Raw genomic sequence first — 17,453 nt, forward strand, 5'->3', positions numbered from 1 at the left:
GCCTTCCAACAATTTCCTTCTGAACATTGGTGCTTAATTACAAAATCTGCTGTCCTAGTGAATACATTTTAAAGGGATAGAGTACCTTAAGCTCATTGAAGAAAAAGCAAGTATAACATAGTAACAACATCTAGAAGTATATTTGATCTTCTGTTAAAGTCAAACAAATTATATGCCTTATAAAGCCTAGATGATACATTCTTTGAGATTTGGTAAAGACCATTCAAAGGGTACAGTGTATTTAAAGTTTTGAGACATCAGATGAAAGAGTTAAGATGAGACAGAAGATTCAACATAAATATACTGTGGCAAGTGTCACCAAGGGCCCAGAAGGTACACACACACATCAAGGGATATTATACTAATGTAATGTACAACTGAATTGGATTGTCCATATAGGAAAATCCAATAGCAAATGACTACCACTGTGTAATGACAGCACAACGTCCATGATGTGTGGCTGCAGCATGAGTGCAGCATGAGAGGAATTAAGAAACACTGAGAGACCACAGAGAAAGAGGTCACTAATGAAAGAAAGGAAAACAGCATTTGTCAGCTTCAACATCCCAAAATTCTTACAAGAATCAGAAGACAAAAAGGACATTTCTCCCTGTGGAAGTAAGCAAAATGTAAAGGGCCATAAGGATCCCCAACACAGAGAACAATCAAAACAGCACTGAAAACAGTTGGATATTAAACTCAAGAATCCCAATTATCTGGAACAATCCAGCTCTTTTGAACGACACATACAACCCACAAAATTAAACAACCCAGATGATTGTGATGGACAGTTTCAAATTCTGCCCTCAAGGAGCCTTGACCAATCACTTTCAAAATGTGGACTGGTATACTGAAAAGAAAAAAAACCCAGAAGAGCCCAGCAGTTTAACCACACTGACCAGCTGACCGAGTTGAAGTTTGTTGCATTGTAGTGGGAGAAGGATTAGGAGGTCTGCTGGTTAGGCAGGGAATCCATTAGGAATTTAGGGCATTTCAAGATAGGTAGGGTTTGGATGTGTTCCTTTCAAAAACACATAAAAGTGAAAAGCCTTTCTGTGCTGTAAGTCTGAATCAGTCAAACACAAAGTCTGCTTTGTAAGTTACATTTCCGCAGGCTGTAGATCTCCAGTAACTTTCTCACTTTAATAATGAAAGGAAAGGAAACAACTGCAAGCACCAGTTGTTTCTGACTCTGGGGTGACGTTGCTTTTACGTTTTCACAGCAGACTTTTTTATAGGGTGGTTTGCCACTGCCTTCCCCAGTCTTTTACACTTCCCCCCCAGCAAGCTTGGGCCAGCTACCTGAATCCAACTTCCGCTGTAATCAAACTCAGGTCGTGAGCACAGAGTTCAGACCACAGTACTGCAGTATTGCTACTTTACCACTCTGCGCCATGGGGCCGCTTTTAATACTGAAAGGGCTGGAGAAAACAAAAACAAAGAAACAACCAAGCCATGCATAACACAGAAGTAAATCTGTTCCTTAGTTAGATCAAAATGGGTAGCCCTACTATTCCTAGTGGTTTTCATTAACACCACTAGGTGGTTCTTTCAAGCCCACTGGCCTCTTATAAGAGAACATGCATTGCAGTTGAGAACTAGAAGATTAAATGGTCCCAAAAGCCTCAGCAGTGTGGGATAAAAATATAAATTGAACGTAATAAATAAATAAATAATAAAATAAAGCCAGAACTGAATGGATAGTAGGGACCCTCCCTGGGCACAATTTAAGGGGTTGATAACCTTCAAATCCCTGTATTACTTGGAACCAGTATACCTGAAGGTCCACCTCCTCTATGACAAACCTATCTGACCAATTATCTTCTGAGACTCTGGTTCAATTCCCCTTGCTTTCTGAGATTAGGCAGCTGGCAATCCAGGAGAGATTGTTTTCAGTTGTCTCACCAAAACTCTCCTAAGGGAGAGGTGTTTGTTTACTTCAGTTTCTGTTATCCACCAGTGGATGGAGACATTTTTGTTTCATCTCATGTTCCATCAGTTATCTCTCCTTTTTACCCTATTTTGTTTCCATGTTGCTGTATGCATATTTTAGTTTTGGTTTTGTTTGAATGATGTGCTTTTGCTTTTTTAAAAAATTAAATGTTTTTAATCCATTAGCTGCCTTGGTGGCCCTGATGAACGGTATCAATTTTGTAAATAAACAAATGTATTTACATGGACTTCTATTCCATTCTTTCTCCAAGGAACTCAGAACAGCACACATGGTTCTCCGTTCTCCAATTTGTCCAGCTCAAAGTGGGCAGCTGTATTGGTCTGAAGCAGTAGAACAAAGTTGGAGTCAAGTGTACCTTTAAGACCAACAAAGTTTTATTAGAATGTAAGCTTTTGTATGCATGCATGCATCTTCAGATGAGGGGGTATGGTACAGTGGGCTGAAATACATGTAGTTGGTGGGTTAAGAGTAGTTGGTTAACCCAGCAACTACATTTCAGCCCACTGTACCCTATCCCCTCGTCTGAAGAAGTATGCATGCATACAAAAGCTTACATTTTGAATAAAACTTTGTTGGTCTTAAAGGTGCTACTTGACTCCTACTTTGTCCCATTCAAGGCATTGTGCTGCCCCAAGCACCTCAGCTATCATCCAGCATCTGCTGTGCCCTTTCATACCTGGATAGGTGGATGCAAGCTTGGGAGGTGTGCTGGCACCTCCCTGTGCCATCATCTTCAACCTCAGGTGAAGTGAGTCCAGATGGTGCACCTATAAACCAACACCCACATTCCCATCTTGTATATGGATATGGAAAGCATATACCTCTATCTGTTGTCTGGATGGTTACCTTGAACGAAGAAGGTGTAGCTCTGTGGGAATTGTATACCAACCCTGTCACCTGTACTGCTGACTTGGAAAGTTGTGTTGATGGGGACACAGCATACCCTCACAGTGAGCCCAAGGCAGTGGCACAGGTGACATGCATTGCTATCATTTGCTGGACTGGATCAAGTCTCAGCATCTGCACCCAGTTTGCACCTTAGGTGGCTTCTTGGGAGGTAAACTGATCCTGATAACTCTTTGGGCTTGGTGCTTTTGCGCTAAACTGGAGATACAATAAGAAGGCGCAACTGTTAATGCATATCCCACTTCACCAAGCAGCGAGAATTTCTAAGGGCTAGTGCTCACCCACCGTTGGTTCCTTTTGGAAGTGACAGCAGTAGAGATTGGGTTCTCGTACTATTAGTTCAATTACAAATCTACAAGTAGAGTACAGTAGGGCAGTAGAAGTTACACCATATCAGATTCTCGAGATCACTAGCCAGACGGCGTAGGACCTCCGGAGAGGCGGCGCATTCTTTTCTTTCTCCCAGCTCTTTTGTCCATCAGGTGAGAAGGACGTGGCGTCGGGCCGTTTTATCTTCCCAATCTGCTCCTGAACAAACCCCACCTCTTGCATAGTAACAACGCCAGGAAACTTTGAGCATGCTCAATATTCACTATCGTAGCAGCTGGCACTCTCGGCACTGGACACCCCCGAAATTCTCGCAGAACGTTCAAAGAAGCGCTGTCAACCCTGAGCGCATGCCCAGTAAGACCGGCTCCAAGCCCGCCTTCCTGCAGTCTAACCCGGAAGTTCAACGTTCTTCTTCGGGTGCCGTTTTCTGAAGTGAATGAGTGGGAGGGCTGTTACATAGAGCGCGGGGGGCTCCTGCGGGTGGAGGGCCCGAGGGCGCCGTGAGGTGAGATGGGCTGCCGGTGAGGAGGCCTTCCCTTCCCCTTCTTTTGCCCGGCCATGGCGCCGATGGGGATCCGCCTGTCCCCGCTGGGGGTGGCCGTGTTCTGTTTGCTGGGGCTCGGCGTGCTGTACCACCTCTACTCGGGCTTTCTCGCCGGCCGCTTCGCCTTCTTCATGCTGGGCGGGCCGGCGGTCGAGTCGGGCAGCGTGGATCTGCGGGAACTGCTGGCCGCCTCGGTCGTGGCGGCCGTCAAGGGGGGCGAGCAGGTGAAGCTGGTGCGAGAAGGCAACAACCTGAATGAGAAAGCCAAAGGCAAGACCCGCGAAGGGGCGGACGAGATGCTGACCTTCGGCGACCTCCATTCCAACCGCAAGATGTACTACTTGCTGAAGACGGCGTTCCCGGGTGTGCAGGTGCGTCTCAGTCTCTAACCAGCACTGTGGTGTGGTGACGTGTACAATTTGGATCAGGGGCGCCCGCATACAAATCTTCTGCTTAGCAAGAAAGCGTTTACAGAGGGGCTTAAGGCCGATTGCTTTCTGTCCATCTGACTTACCTCACTGCGTTGTTGTGAGAGCCCAGGATCCGGTGCTTTGCCATGATCTCTTTGCAGGAATGCAACATGTAAATGGCTTCTAAACAGGGGCGTAAGGAGAGCTATGGATATAATATTATGTAAGCCCCTACAGTTTTCTTCCCTTTTTCTGCAGATCTGATACAAGACTGGGAAGATGCATTTCCCACATGTTCAAAGTACTTTTGAACTCCAGTACCAAAGGTCCTGGGGGGCTAGCTTTCTCTTCCCACGAGTACCTTACTCCTTTGCAGCTACAAGCATAGATAGCTTCAAGAGGGGATTGAATAAACATATGGAACAGAGGTCTGTCAGTGGCTGTTAGCGTATTGTTGGAACTCTCTGTCTGGGGCAGTGATGCTCTGTATTCTTGGTGCTTGTGGGGGGCACAGTGGGAGGGCTTCTAGTGTCTTGGCCCCACTGATGGACCTCCTAATGGCACCTGTTTTTTTGTGACACAGAGTGTTGAACTGGATGGGCCATTGGCCTGATCCAACATGGTTTCTCTTATGTTCTTCTTTGAAAACAGCCTATATTTCCAATCTCCTGTTTTTCAGAGGCCTGTCAGGTGGTTGTTGTATTATATAGTGGGGAAGGCAATGGCAAACTACCCCGTAAAAAGTCTGTTGTGAAAACGGCGTGATGCGATGTCACCCCAGAGACGGAAATGACTGGTGCTTGCACAGGGGACTGCCTTTACCTTTTTAGTGAACTTTAAATAATACTCTAAAAGGATTGGACACTGTGTACTGTTTATAATTATTCCATTGTGGTTGTTGTAGCAGTAGAAAGCATAATATGAAAATCCTGTTGCTGCACCTTAGACTAATATCAATATTTTGGTTGTACTTAAGTGGTCATTAAGGAAAACTGTGTATAACTAATATGGCAATTCTGTTAAAATAAGATTTACTAAGTTTATGCCAATGATTTACAAAGATTTATTAAGCTTATGGCACATACGAAAGGGGTAAAAAGCACAAATAACACTTTCAACAAAGCTAAAATACAGTAGAGAGACAGTTTATGAACCAGCAGTATTTGATCCACCTGTCATTTCAAAGACCAGTTAGCCAAGGCTTTAATTGACCTAAAGTTAAAAGAGAGGATACCTGGTACCATCCCCCATGCTCCCCGCCTATCAAGCTTTCATGACAGCATCAGAGTGAGAACATCCGTGTGCATCAAATGTAAGCCATTCCTGTATGCATTATCTCTGTTTTCCCTGAAACACAATGCTTGGGCTACGCTGCTTCTGTATGTCTTATTTCTTCTTTTAATATCACACATTGAAAGATGAAATTGTGACACAGATGTAAGAAGTGAATTCTGCACCTTCCCCCTTCCCAAATGCAGGGAAGTCAAGCCTGACTGAAAATTTAGAAACAAGGTATTCTGGTACAACGCAACAAGTGGTTCAGCATGTATGCTGCAGTACTAGAAAATGAAGCAATTGTCCAGTTCCTCTTTTGAGATCTGAAAATTATGTTTCATGACTGTTGTCGATGGTTTAATACTGCAATTTATGTACAATAGTAGGCATGGCTAAAGTTGCTCTGATTTTTAATATCACCATGGTTTCTGAAAAACAATTGGAAATATTTGTGCACTTGGAAATATCAGATTCTTGCTCTTTTAAAGTATAACTCTGGGTGTGTGTATCTAAGTTATACATCTATCAGACATATCATTGTGCTCTGGTGGGGAATAGCCCTTTTGATTTACTAAATTTTAATGTTAAACTTGGCACTAGGTTTATAGGATACTGGCCATGGGAAATCCAAACTCCTTGATTCCTACTTGTTCCTCTGCTGCTTTTGTGTTAAAGGTCTCCAGAAATTTCGTATCGGAGGAGGGGGACACTTCCCCCCTCCACTTCTTAAGAGAAAAGCAGAAATTTTGAAAATTGAAATACATACACTTATCAGACCTAAACTACTGCTTTGGGTTGAACAACATAAAACATATCACAGTATATAGAATGGTACTGTTTAATATTTTAATGGAATATAAAGTATATATGTTTTTATTTTCTTTTTTAAAAATTGCAGGTTCTTTAGAAAGAATTGTAGACTGTACTGTATGTGGATATGTGGATCTGAGAAGTAGGAGAAATGAAAGCTGGGGGCTAGAAAAACTGTAGTAAACAAGAGAGTGTATGAAACAACGCAGTAGGAAGGACTGTTACAATATTTGGATGTTAAATTAAACTTATAACATTAAAAACATTAAACTCTTGAATAATGTATTATCATTAAAAGCACAATATATTAGTTGTTGCCAATATTTCTTACATTTAAATAAAAAGTATTCTTGAAAATGTTGCATATGTCTACAATATGCATTCATTGAAATTAATACTGTAGGCTGTTTTACAAATTTTTTCATACTACATGAGTTGAGTAAAAGTCTGGTCATGCTACACATTTTGAGTGTGAGAAACATTGTCTGAAAGTTGGGTACTGTGAGGGGGGGGCTTGTTCCCTTAATTCCCCAGCGTTTACAGGAATGAAGAAAAATTTCCTCACCCTTCACATCTCTGCTCTATGTCTTCTATATTCTCACCAGTTTCATAACTGCAGTAGTAAACCCAACTTTTCATGAAGGTAATAAAGCAATACTTTCTTGAGGGTAGTATGGCTCTGGATTAATGTTTGGTGTTTTACAATAATATTTCCAGCAGTAGCTTGAGATTTGGCAGAAATGAGAAGAAGGAACCGGTGGTGTGGGGGCAGCGGGTGATTAAAACTATTCACAAGGTCCTTTCAGCTATTATAAGCCATTGTTATCATTAAAGTGTAGGCAGGTACAGCATGTGGCAGAAGGTTTATCTTGTGCTGCTCCTGTTATTACATTTAGGGTCAGTAATGTAGGAGGCTTGGGAGGGGGGTCTTAGGAAAAGAAAATCTTTTCTAGCGGTGGAAGTGCTTTTGATCAGTGGAAAACATGTATCATGCCCTTATTGCTAACTGTGCCCTTTGTGAAGTAGGGGATACTTTTTTCAAAGGGGAAAAGTTAATCCTTCGTTTTACAATGTTGATTAAACTTCATTGTGTCTTGACTCTTCAAAGATTTCACATGTGCTAGGTTGGAAGCAGAAGTTCCTGTGGAGAAACGGAAGTATTACAGCAGTTTTATCTTGTTGCTTGCTTGTTTAATTAGAATGTCTCTTTCTTCCATTAGATAAACACAGAAGAACATGTAGATGCAGATGACCAGGAGAAAATTTTTTGGGATCACAGTATTCCTGAAGACATAAAGAGAAAAATTCAGTCAACAATGGTCCAAGCAGATAGTGTTACTGTATGGATTGATCCTCTAGATGCAACTCAAGAATATACAGGTTTTCTTTCTTTTAACTTGCTGCTTTTCTGTGTAGATTTCCTCATTCTTGTAAGGGGACAAGCTGCTTCCTGTCAGGGCTGATGTAAGCATGTTAATGGGGTTCTTACACTATAATTTTTAAATTATAAGCCACTTCATGCAAGGCCCTGAAATGGTGGCTTAGAAATACCCTAAATAAATACATTGAATCTAAACATTGAGCCTTATTTTGGATGTAATATGGAATATAAAATAATTTTATTTTTTATATTATCAGAATTTCTCATTTTCTAAGTGTGAATTTATTTACATTTGATATTATTCTCAGGCAAAAAATCTTAGTCCTATTTTTTTATTAATTAAAAAAACTCTTTGGTTTCTTGTTTGTTCTTTTTTTAATGCCTAAAAGTTCTATGCAAGCTACTTACTACAATATTGGTTGGTTATTTTAATAATGAAGAAGAAGAAAAAGATTTATACTCTGCCCTTCACTTAGGTCGTTTTCGCACTCACCTTCCGCCGGCGCGACCCCCCTCTTCACCGCGCAGGATCTGCGCGGATTTCGCACTAAACGCTGCGGAGCAGCCAGAAAAGCCAGAAGCTCCCGTCACAAAAGCCGCGCAAACGCCAAACTGCTTTTTGGTGGTTTCAGTTTGAGCGGCTTTTGCGCCGGGAGCTTCCGGCTTTTCTGGCTGCTCCGCAGCGTTTAGTGCGAAATCCGCGCAGATCCTGCGCGGTGAAGAGGGGGGTCGCGCTGGCGGAAGGTGAGTGCGAAAACGACCTTAGTGTCTCAGAGCAGCTTACAGTCTCCTTCCCTTCCTCTCCCCTGTAAGGTAGGTGTAACTGAGAGAGCTGTGAAAGAACTGCTCTTGAGAGAACAGCTCTGAGAGAACTGTGACTGATCCAATGTCAACCAGCTGGCTGCATATGAAGGAGTGGGGAATCAAACCCGGTTCTCCAGATTACAGTCCACTGCGCTTAACCACTACACAAAACTGATTCTCAAACACTATATACTTCTGAATATTATTGTACCTTAATTTCATCAAGAATTTAGGGTAAAGAAGCTCTATTAAGATTTCACTTTTGGAAAGAAGATTGAGTTGTTGAACAAGAACAGTTAACCTTTTGCTCAAATCAGTTGCTGTTTTTAAGTGCATTCTGTTCAGTAAGTATGTCTGTTAAGTAATCCATGCTAGTTTATTTTCTACATAGGATAAGTTAATAAAAAATTTACAAAGCCTAAATTTGAAGAAGAAGGAGTGCAGGATTGAATACCAATAATTTTGATAATTTATTTCAAAATGTGTATCTCTCCTTTCCAAAATAGCTTCAGGTGATATTGGATAATGCGTCTAATCTCTTGTCAGTTTACAGGATTCTGTTAAACTTTGTTGGTTGTAGCATAGTTCTTTGTTAAACAAGGACTGAACACACTTCAGTTCCCCATTCAACCCTGCAACTCTCTGGTTGTCCTTGGACTAGTCACTTTTTCAGTGCTTCTTCACAGAGTTGTTAGGATAAAACGGAGCTCCTCAAAAGAAGGGTGGGATGAAATAAAACAGAGCACAATCCACAGAATGCATTTTATTACTACCAATTAAATGACACATAATGAGGCACAAACTTTTGAATTCTCTAAAATTCTTCTTTAGGCTGGAAGTTACAATTTAAAAAGAGGGGGGGAAAAGAAAAGAAAGATGCTAGGACATGATGTAAAGTCCTGTTGCAGTCTGGTTCTGCGGTGTTTTCAGATGTTAGATGCAAAGCTTATATGAATTGGCTTGCAGTGTTTTTTGTTAGCATAAAACAATCACATTCCACTAAAAATACAAATAACACCAAATGGCCCTGATGCCTTTCTTCTTAATGATAAATAAAATGTAAAAGTTTGGGATTACACTTTGTCCTGTGTGTCTTTGCAGTGTTAAAGGGGGTTTTTTTCTACTTTTTTTTCAGAGAATCTTCTGCAGTATGTTACTACAATGGTGTGTGTAGCTGTAAATGGTAAACCAGTTATAGGAGTGATACATAAGCCATTCTTTGCATATACAGGTATGTGGCTTTTTCAACTCTCAAAAGCTATGTTAAGGCTTTGGAAGTCTGAAGCTAAATTTGCAATATTCTCCAAACAGCTGCAGGCAATAGGGATCAAGATCATGACTAAAAATCTTTCTCCCCCTTCCTTCTGTGCTCCACCCTCTTTTTTAAAAAAATTAGCCTGATATAGAGTTTCTGGAAAACATGAAGCTCACATGCTATGTTGTCATTTTGGTGGTCTTAATAGCAGGTATTACATGGATTTTGTTTTTGCATGTGGCTGCCTGAAATTTCAGTGCCATGCATAGTTGTTAAGGTTGCATTTGATTGAATGGAGAGAACATAGCAACTAAGAACCTTGTATAAGACCTGGTATGAGATGGACATTTTGCTTCCACATTGGTGTCTGTTACGTAATTGTTGCCCCTGCTGTTTCAGGTGTGTCATGGTTCAGTGAACTGCAGTTGGTGTAAACTAAGCCTCAAACTGTCCATCAAGTTTTATGAACAATGTCTTACTGCTTCTGATCTGTGCTGACCAGTGGAATGATTCATGTGAAGTATGGGCTGACAATAATAGAATAACAGAATCATAGAGTTGGAAAGAGTCATAATATGGGCCATCTAGTCCAATCCCCTGCTCATAGCAAGATCAGTTTAGAGCATCCCCAACAAGTGTATACTGCTGAAAGACTGCCAGTGAAGAGGAGCTCACCACCTCCCTCAATAGCTGATTCCACTGTTAAACAACTCTAACTGTAAAAAAGTTTTTCCTAATTTCTAGCCAGTATCTTCCCGTCCTTAATTTAAACCCATTATTGCAAGTCCTATCCTCTGCTGCCAACAGGAACAGCTCCCTGCCCTCCTCTAAGTGACATCCCTTCAAATACTTAGATAACAGCTTTTTAAATGCTTAAAGAGAAGTTACCATGTCCCCCCCTCAACCTCCTTTTCTCTAGACTGAACATTCCCAGGTCCCTCAGCCTTTTCTCATAGGGCTTGGTTTCTAGGCTGCTGATCATCCTTGTCACTCTCTGCACCCGCTCTATTCTGTCTGCATCCTTCTTGAAGTGAGGCTGCCAAAACTGCACACAATACACTAGGTGCAGCCTGACCAATGCAGTGTACAGCAGGACTATGACCTCTTGTGATTTGGATGTTACGCTTTTCTTGATGCATTCCAAGATTGTGTTAGCCTTTTTTGTTGCTTCATCACACTGGCTGCTCATATTTAATTCATGGTCCACCTTTACCCCAAGATCATATTCGCACATACTTCTACCCAGAAGTGTATCCCCCATCCAGTATGCATGTTCCTCATTTTTGTTACCCTGACGTAGACCTCAGCACTTACCCTTGTTAAATTAAACTTATTCTTGTTAAATTGCATTTATTAATTTCTGCCCATGTTTCCAGCATGTTCAAATCTTGCTGAATTTTAACTCTCTCTTCTGGTGTGTTTGCTGTTCCTCCCAGTTTGGTGTCATCTGTGATTTTAATAAGTAGCCCCTCCCACCCTCATCCAGATCACTGATAAAAATAATGAAAAGTACTGGGCCCAGATCCAAACCCTGTGGCACCCCACTGGACACCTCCCTCTGTTCAGATGAAATGCCATTGACAACTACTGTTTGAGTGCAATTCTCCAACCAGTTCCCTATCCACCTAATGATCCTATAGACCAGCCCACAGTCCTCTAGTTTACTCATCAGCTTTACTGAAATCAGGGTAAACAACATCAACAGCATTCCCTCAATCCAGTAAGATATCATAGGTGAAGGCGGATACCAGATTTTGCTAAGTATGTTTGCATGTGTTCCTATCTTCCTCTACCAAGTCGTTGTTGTTATTTTACTTTCCTTCAAAAAGCAATAGGGAATATAAAGCAACATTTGTAACGTTGCTTGGAATATAATAAGATTTATTTTGTTTTCCTAATATCCCAAGTTATGAGGACTGTTGGAAAAGCAGCCACTAGACCCATAGCAAAATAGACAGATGTCAAAGCAGAATCTGCCTTAACAGATCCTTTTCACTCTTCACTGCTGGATGGTGGTCTCAAAGTTCAATTGATTTTTTATTTTAGTTTATGTATTAATTATTTTAATTGCACACTGTTGTAATATGACCTTCACTGGTACATTGGGAGTCAGGGAAAAGCAGGCCTCTCATGCTGAGTGTGCCTTTCTTGAAGAAATTACCTAATAAAATTCAGGAAGAAATTCCCTAATAAAATTATTTACACTTTAGATTCAGAAGCTGCAGCTACTGTCAACCAAGTGTGGTCCGCAAACACCAACATACAGACTGGAGAGCCAGTTTGGTGTAGTGGTTAAGTGTGCGGACTCTTATTTGGGAGAACTGGGTTTGATTCCCCACTCTCTACTTGCAGCTGCTGGAATGGCCTTGGGTTAGCCATAGATATCGCAGGAATTGTACTTGAAAGGACAGCTACTGTAAGAGCTCTCTTAGTCCCACTCACCTCACAGGGTGTCTGTTGGGGGGGGGGGAGAAGATATAGGAGATTGTAAGCCGCTCTGAGTCTCTGATTCAGAGAGAAGGGCGGGGTATAAATCTGCAGTCTTCTTTTTCTTCTAACAAAATATGTACTTGTTTTACAGCTTGGGCAATGGTAGATGGTGGATCAAATGTTAAACCACGTTCTTCCTACAATGAGCAGACTCCAACAATCATTGTATCCCGGTCTCATGCAGGGACAGTTAAGCAAGTTGCTTGGCAAACATTTGGAAATAAATCTGTGATCATTTCAGCAGGTGGATCAGGTTTGTCATCTTTGCTCTTATTTTTTTGTTTCTTGCAACCAAAAGTTGAAGTGAAAGTAGCAAAGTACAAAACTGGTTACACCTACCAAGTGTCAAAAGTAGTTAAAGTCTCTAAGACACAGGAGCAGGCTTGCTAAATATACTAATTTCTAAGAACAGGAAATTATATCTATAGAGATACTGAAGCTTTGCAAAAGATAGTAAAATTTATTATGATCTGAGATCACAATTCAAAATCAAAGTCATCAGCAAATATTTGCATTGGTTCCAAATCATAAATACACTAGATGCACTAAACATAAATACAATACTGGGTGAAAATATTAAGACTGAGTAGACTGAATATTAAGATCTAAGCAGACATATCTGAGCAAAATATAGTAAAGGAAGTGGTAGTGTAGTAGACAGAGATTTTAGACTGACTAGATAGATCTTCACAGTACCTTCCTAAGCTAAGTTACTTCATTCCAAGACCACTGAAGTTAATGGCCTTAGAAGGAAATAACTCTGGCTAGCTTGGATAGGTAGATGTTTAACAGGTTTTGTGTTTGAAGCCCCAAGTAGTATTGCGTGGCAACAACAAAATAGATGAACAAAGTATAGTTCATGTGGTTAGGAAAGCATAACCACATTGAGTAAAATTTAAATAAATAGGTTTTATTGCTTCTGAATTGATAATAGAATGACAGTATCACACAAAGTAGGTTAGGTTTGCCTCAGAAGTGTGCCCATTTATATGCCACTTTTTAGGTGTATGATTCTTAAAGCAGCAAACAATATTAGCATAAAAAGATAACTATATCTATTAAGAGAAAAATGATAAAAAGAAGCTTGCTTAAAAAAAAGGTTTAGTCTTTTCACAGCTTGTAAGATGTACTCCTGCCATATTTCTGATATTTCAAGGCCTGCTTAACTAATTAATGATTCAGGAAACTTTTCTAAGTTTTGTTATGAATAGGTCAAAATAAATAAATCTGGGAGAGTCCTAATTGCCATCCTGTCTAATGTATCTTCCCCTGTCTAAGTCAGCCCCATGCTTCCCCCCCATCACCATTGTACCTGCAGACAGAGAACTTTTATTCTGGAAGAATGCTGTACAGGGAATTATTGCAAGTTTACTTTGCTTGATTAGGTAGTTAAGAAGTAGCCCTAGGGTACTTTAGGGTCCGTAGGGTAAGTTAGCAGTTCACTGTCTATTCAGTGATTTCTTCCCAAATCTGCTGTTTGGAGATTATGGCCACAGTTTTGTCATCTTGGTTGCATAATCAAAGTTAAAGTAAAGCTGCAGAAGAGCACCTACTTCTTTCCATTAAGTTTTACATTTGTGTGACCAAATCCAAAGTTGAAGTGATCTTTGGCAACTTTCTGGCTGCAGGTGAACACATAAGCATTTTTTATATATGTTGTGTACAGTGATTGAAATGGGCAAAAGTAAATATAGTTGTACAAGGCACTGTAAACTTTTTGTGCTTTCCTTCTGCAGGCTATAAAGTTCTGTCTCTCCTAGATGTGCCTGAGGTGAACCAGGAAAAGGCTGATGTGTATATTCATGTAACATACATAAAAAAATGGGACATATGTGCTGGCAATGCAATGCTGAAAGCATTAGGAGGTAAAATGACTACCTTGTCTGGGGAGGAAATAAGTTACACTGGTTCAGAGGACGTTGAAGATGGGCTTATAGCCAGTATAAATATAAACCACCAGAGACTGGTGGAAAAACTTCCTGTTCTAGACAAGACTTCACAGAATTAAATTCTGGAGAATGAATAAATCATGCTTCTGGAGCCTCAAAATAGTTAGTATCGGGGAAATGTAAAACTGACCTTTGAAAGATGGTACGCTCAAGGAAATATGCTTTTTGGAGGACTACACAGACCATCATTTGACACAGTTTAAGATTACTGGACCACAAGATTTCCTCATGCCTCAGTGTCCACCTTTAATTTCGGAGACTTCTTCATGATCACTGAAAATCAATGCTTGTAATAAACTGAGCACATTACAAATTTGTTCTAGTGACCCCTCATGTTTTGTCTGGGTATTCTTTGTGTAATCCAGCAGAAAAATGGTTTTGGTTACTTAAAATCCATGGGCAGTGCATGATACTCAGATATTTTATCTTTCTTTGGGAGACAGATGACAGGAAAGCTGAAGCATCTTCATGTGACAACTGTTCATCTTGGCTACAGTTTTAAATGATAAAAGAAATGTTTGGTTCTGTTTTTATGTTTACCTGAAATTTAAACCTGCTTAATGTGGATGAGAAAACTGTTAATGTGTGGTTTTATTAAACCATTTTTGTGTGTCATTTTAAAAGAAAATGTGTCTGAACACTCTCAACAATTGAATATTGCCATTCTTTTCCATAAAAGATGTTAAGTTTTTCACATTGTTGCACTTATAAAATAGCTATCTGTCTTTAGTGATTGCTTATTTACTAGACTACCTGATTTTGCTGTGAACAAAAAATGAAAATCAAATGTTAAAGACAATAAGGAACCTAAAGAGTCTTGCTGACCATTGTATTGTAGAAATTTCATTTAAATGATGCACTCCAGTATTTGGGTTCTTGGGTATTTGGTTAGGAAGTCCTACATAACAATTGTAGAAAGTATCAAGAATTCATAAGAACATTTTAACGTTTCCCTCCCTTAATTTATTATAAACAATCCACAAGTGTTGCTCGTTGAGGGAAAACAGTAAAGTAGTGTGGTAAACAAGTGGTAGTTAAAACTAGGGATGGGCATGAACCAGGAAAATGGTGGTCTGTGGTTTGTTTGCTTGTATGAACTATGAATGATGGACGTGCATGAACTTTTCTGTTTCCTGAACAGGTTTGTGGTTCATTTGGTTTCGGAGGTGAACAGCTCCCTTGTGAATTAGAGTTGCTAAATTCATGGAGTGTCTTCAGCAGGCTCTCCTCCACCCATCCTCAAAGTTTGGCAAAGAATAAATTTGAGATGTCCATGTTATAGGCCCTCAAAGCTGGTGCCTCCAGGAAAGTTCAGCTCTAGCTTCAGGTTCCTCCCTCCAAGTTTGGCGAAGATTAGATTTGGGATGTCCAAGTTATAGGCCTTCGAAGCAGGTGCCCCCAGGAAAACTCAGCTCTAGCTTCAGGTTTGGTCCATGAAATTACAGCAAGACATACCTTCCCAGTTGGGAGAGGTGCTTAAAAAATTGTTCCACTGTGTGGAGAAAAAAGGAATCTCAGAGCCTCCCCTAAATCAGCCATGCAGCAAACAATTCTGCTCTCATGACAACTAACTCTTCTCTCTTCTCACTACAAAGTGAAAACAGCTGGGTCAGAGCATGGTATTATACTGGTATATAATCTGCTCTTATAGAGCAGAATGGAAGCTCTGTGGTTGGCTCCCAGAACTGCCAATCAAGCTTATGAGCAACTGTTTTGGGTGTTTCTAGGGCTCTCCACAAGTCCACCCCCCAGCATTGGCTAGGAATTGATTGAACTGGTGCCAGGCTGGCTGGACTGCAAAATGAACCACCCAAACCTCCATGGAAAAAAGGGGTTTGTTTTGATGTGACGAAAAAACCCAGTTCAAAATTAACCATGAACTAGTGTGGTTTGTGCTTGAACTATGGTTCATTTTTAGATTTTTGCCCTTCCCCTAGTTAAAACTATATCTGATCAGCCAAAGATAGTTCTGCAAGCTTTATTATCAGTTAATCAAAACTTTGTGGTTTATATCAGCTTTCCTTTACTAGTGGCGTTGACAAGGGAAAAACTCTGGGCCTGGATCATGGGAACATATAGACCATATAGCTTTTCAGGCTTAATCTTCTCAACCGTAGCAAATGCCAAATAAAAGTATTGTAATTCAAGTTAAAGGCAGCACAGGAAAATAGGTCAGTTTATGTAAACTGGGTGGGAAAGAGTTCATTCTGTTTCACATGTACTTAATGTTTTTATTATAGTTTCTTATAGTATGCTTCACTTATAAAGCTAGGCATTGTTTGGTCAACACTACTAAAGAGAAATTCTAAAGTAAACACTAGAAGGCCTTTAGAGCTTGAAGGTTCCAAAACTGAATTTTATTGGAATGCTACTTCTATCTGTTGGAATTGAGTCTATAAATGTGGTGTGAAAATGACACTTCTCATTTTTCAAGCTATTGATAGAGCAGCTCAGTTTTATGAAGCAATGCATCTTTAATACATGAAATTGTTAGTACAGACAATTGCTAATAACTACATTAGAAGTTATGGATTAATGTTTTCAGCTTGGGTTTTAACAGCAAACAGTTTGTAGATTTTTTTAAAAAAAATTACCCTTCTGTGTTCAATTTCCCCTTCCACATGTCATTGCTGGAGCCTTCGTCCTGAGTAATATTGCAAATATGGATAGGTAGTTTATTGCTATGTAATGGATCACTGAGAAAACTATCTTAACAGAATTTTGTTCAGCTGCAAGAAAACTGCCACTACAATGCCTCCTTTTTAGATTCTGCAGTTTAATTGTTTTTGTTAAGAGACTAGACTCTAAGTCAAATTGACCTCTGTGCCGCCTCTTTCCGCAGGCTCCAGCTGCAATCTCTTCTACCTTCTGTAGCAGCTTGGTATGTTTGCAGGTAATGTGTGCTGAGCCTGTAGCTGAAAGGTGGGCTGTGGGCAGAGAGCTGTTCTGGTATTAGAGGCCAGCTTTAAGACTTGACACAAGTTGGGAGATTTTGAGGAAGGTTGAAGGGTTGTCTTGCTTTTTGTGGTTCGAACATTCATGCCATTATTGCCTCTAGCAAGGTTTTGCATTGCAATAACCTGCAAAACTTGCTTCAGGTAAATAACTGGGGGGGGGGTGGCGGGGGAGAGAAATAATGCTTGTAAGTTCCATGGGAAGGGAAGCCAGTCAGTTTTCAGTTCTCAGACTGGTGACTGACCGAAGCCTTAAAAATGTAAAATATTAAACTTTGTACATGTTAAATTAAAAGATTTCTTTATTTCTTTTGGGAGGAACTTAGAAGCAGATACGACTGCATTTTCGCTTCATGCATACAGAAAGGATTTTGGTGTAAGGAAAGAGAAC

General features: G+C 40.3%; 1 protein-coding gene across 1 annotated transcript; it reads left to right on the forward strand.

Annotated features, from left to right (window-relative positions):
* Positions 1-3,595: 3,595 nt before the first annotated feature.
* On the forward strand, positions 3,596-14,914 carry BPNT2 (3'(2'), 5'-bisphosphate nucleotidase 2). The gene is made up of 5 exons (XM_060243750.1): positions 3,596-4,105; positions 7,450-7,609; positions 9,550-9,645; positions 12,251-12,412; positions 13,896-14,914. The coding sequence occupies exons 1-5, from the start codon at positions 3,749-3,751 to the stop codon at positions 14,165-14,167; spliced, it is 1,047 nt and encodes a 348-aa protein (XP_060099733.1). The 5' UTR covers positions 3,596-3,748; the 3' UTR covers positions 14,168-14,914.
* The last annotated feature ends 2,539 nt before the right edge of the window (positions 14,915-17,453 follow it).

Source organism: Heteronotia binoei, chromosome 7 (genome assembly GCF_032191835.1).
Source record: "Heteronotia binoei isolate CCM8104 ecotype False Entrance Well chromosome 7, APGP_CSIRO_Hbin_v1, whole genome shotgun sequence".
NCBI lineage: Eukaryota > Metazoa > Chordata > Lepidosauria > Squamata > Gekkonidae > Heteronotia > Heteronotia binoei.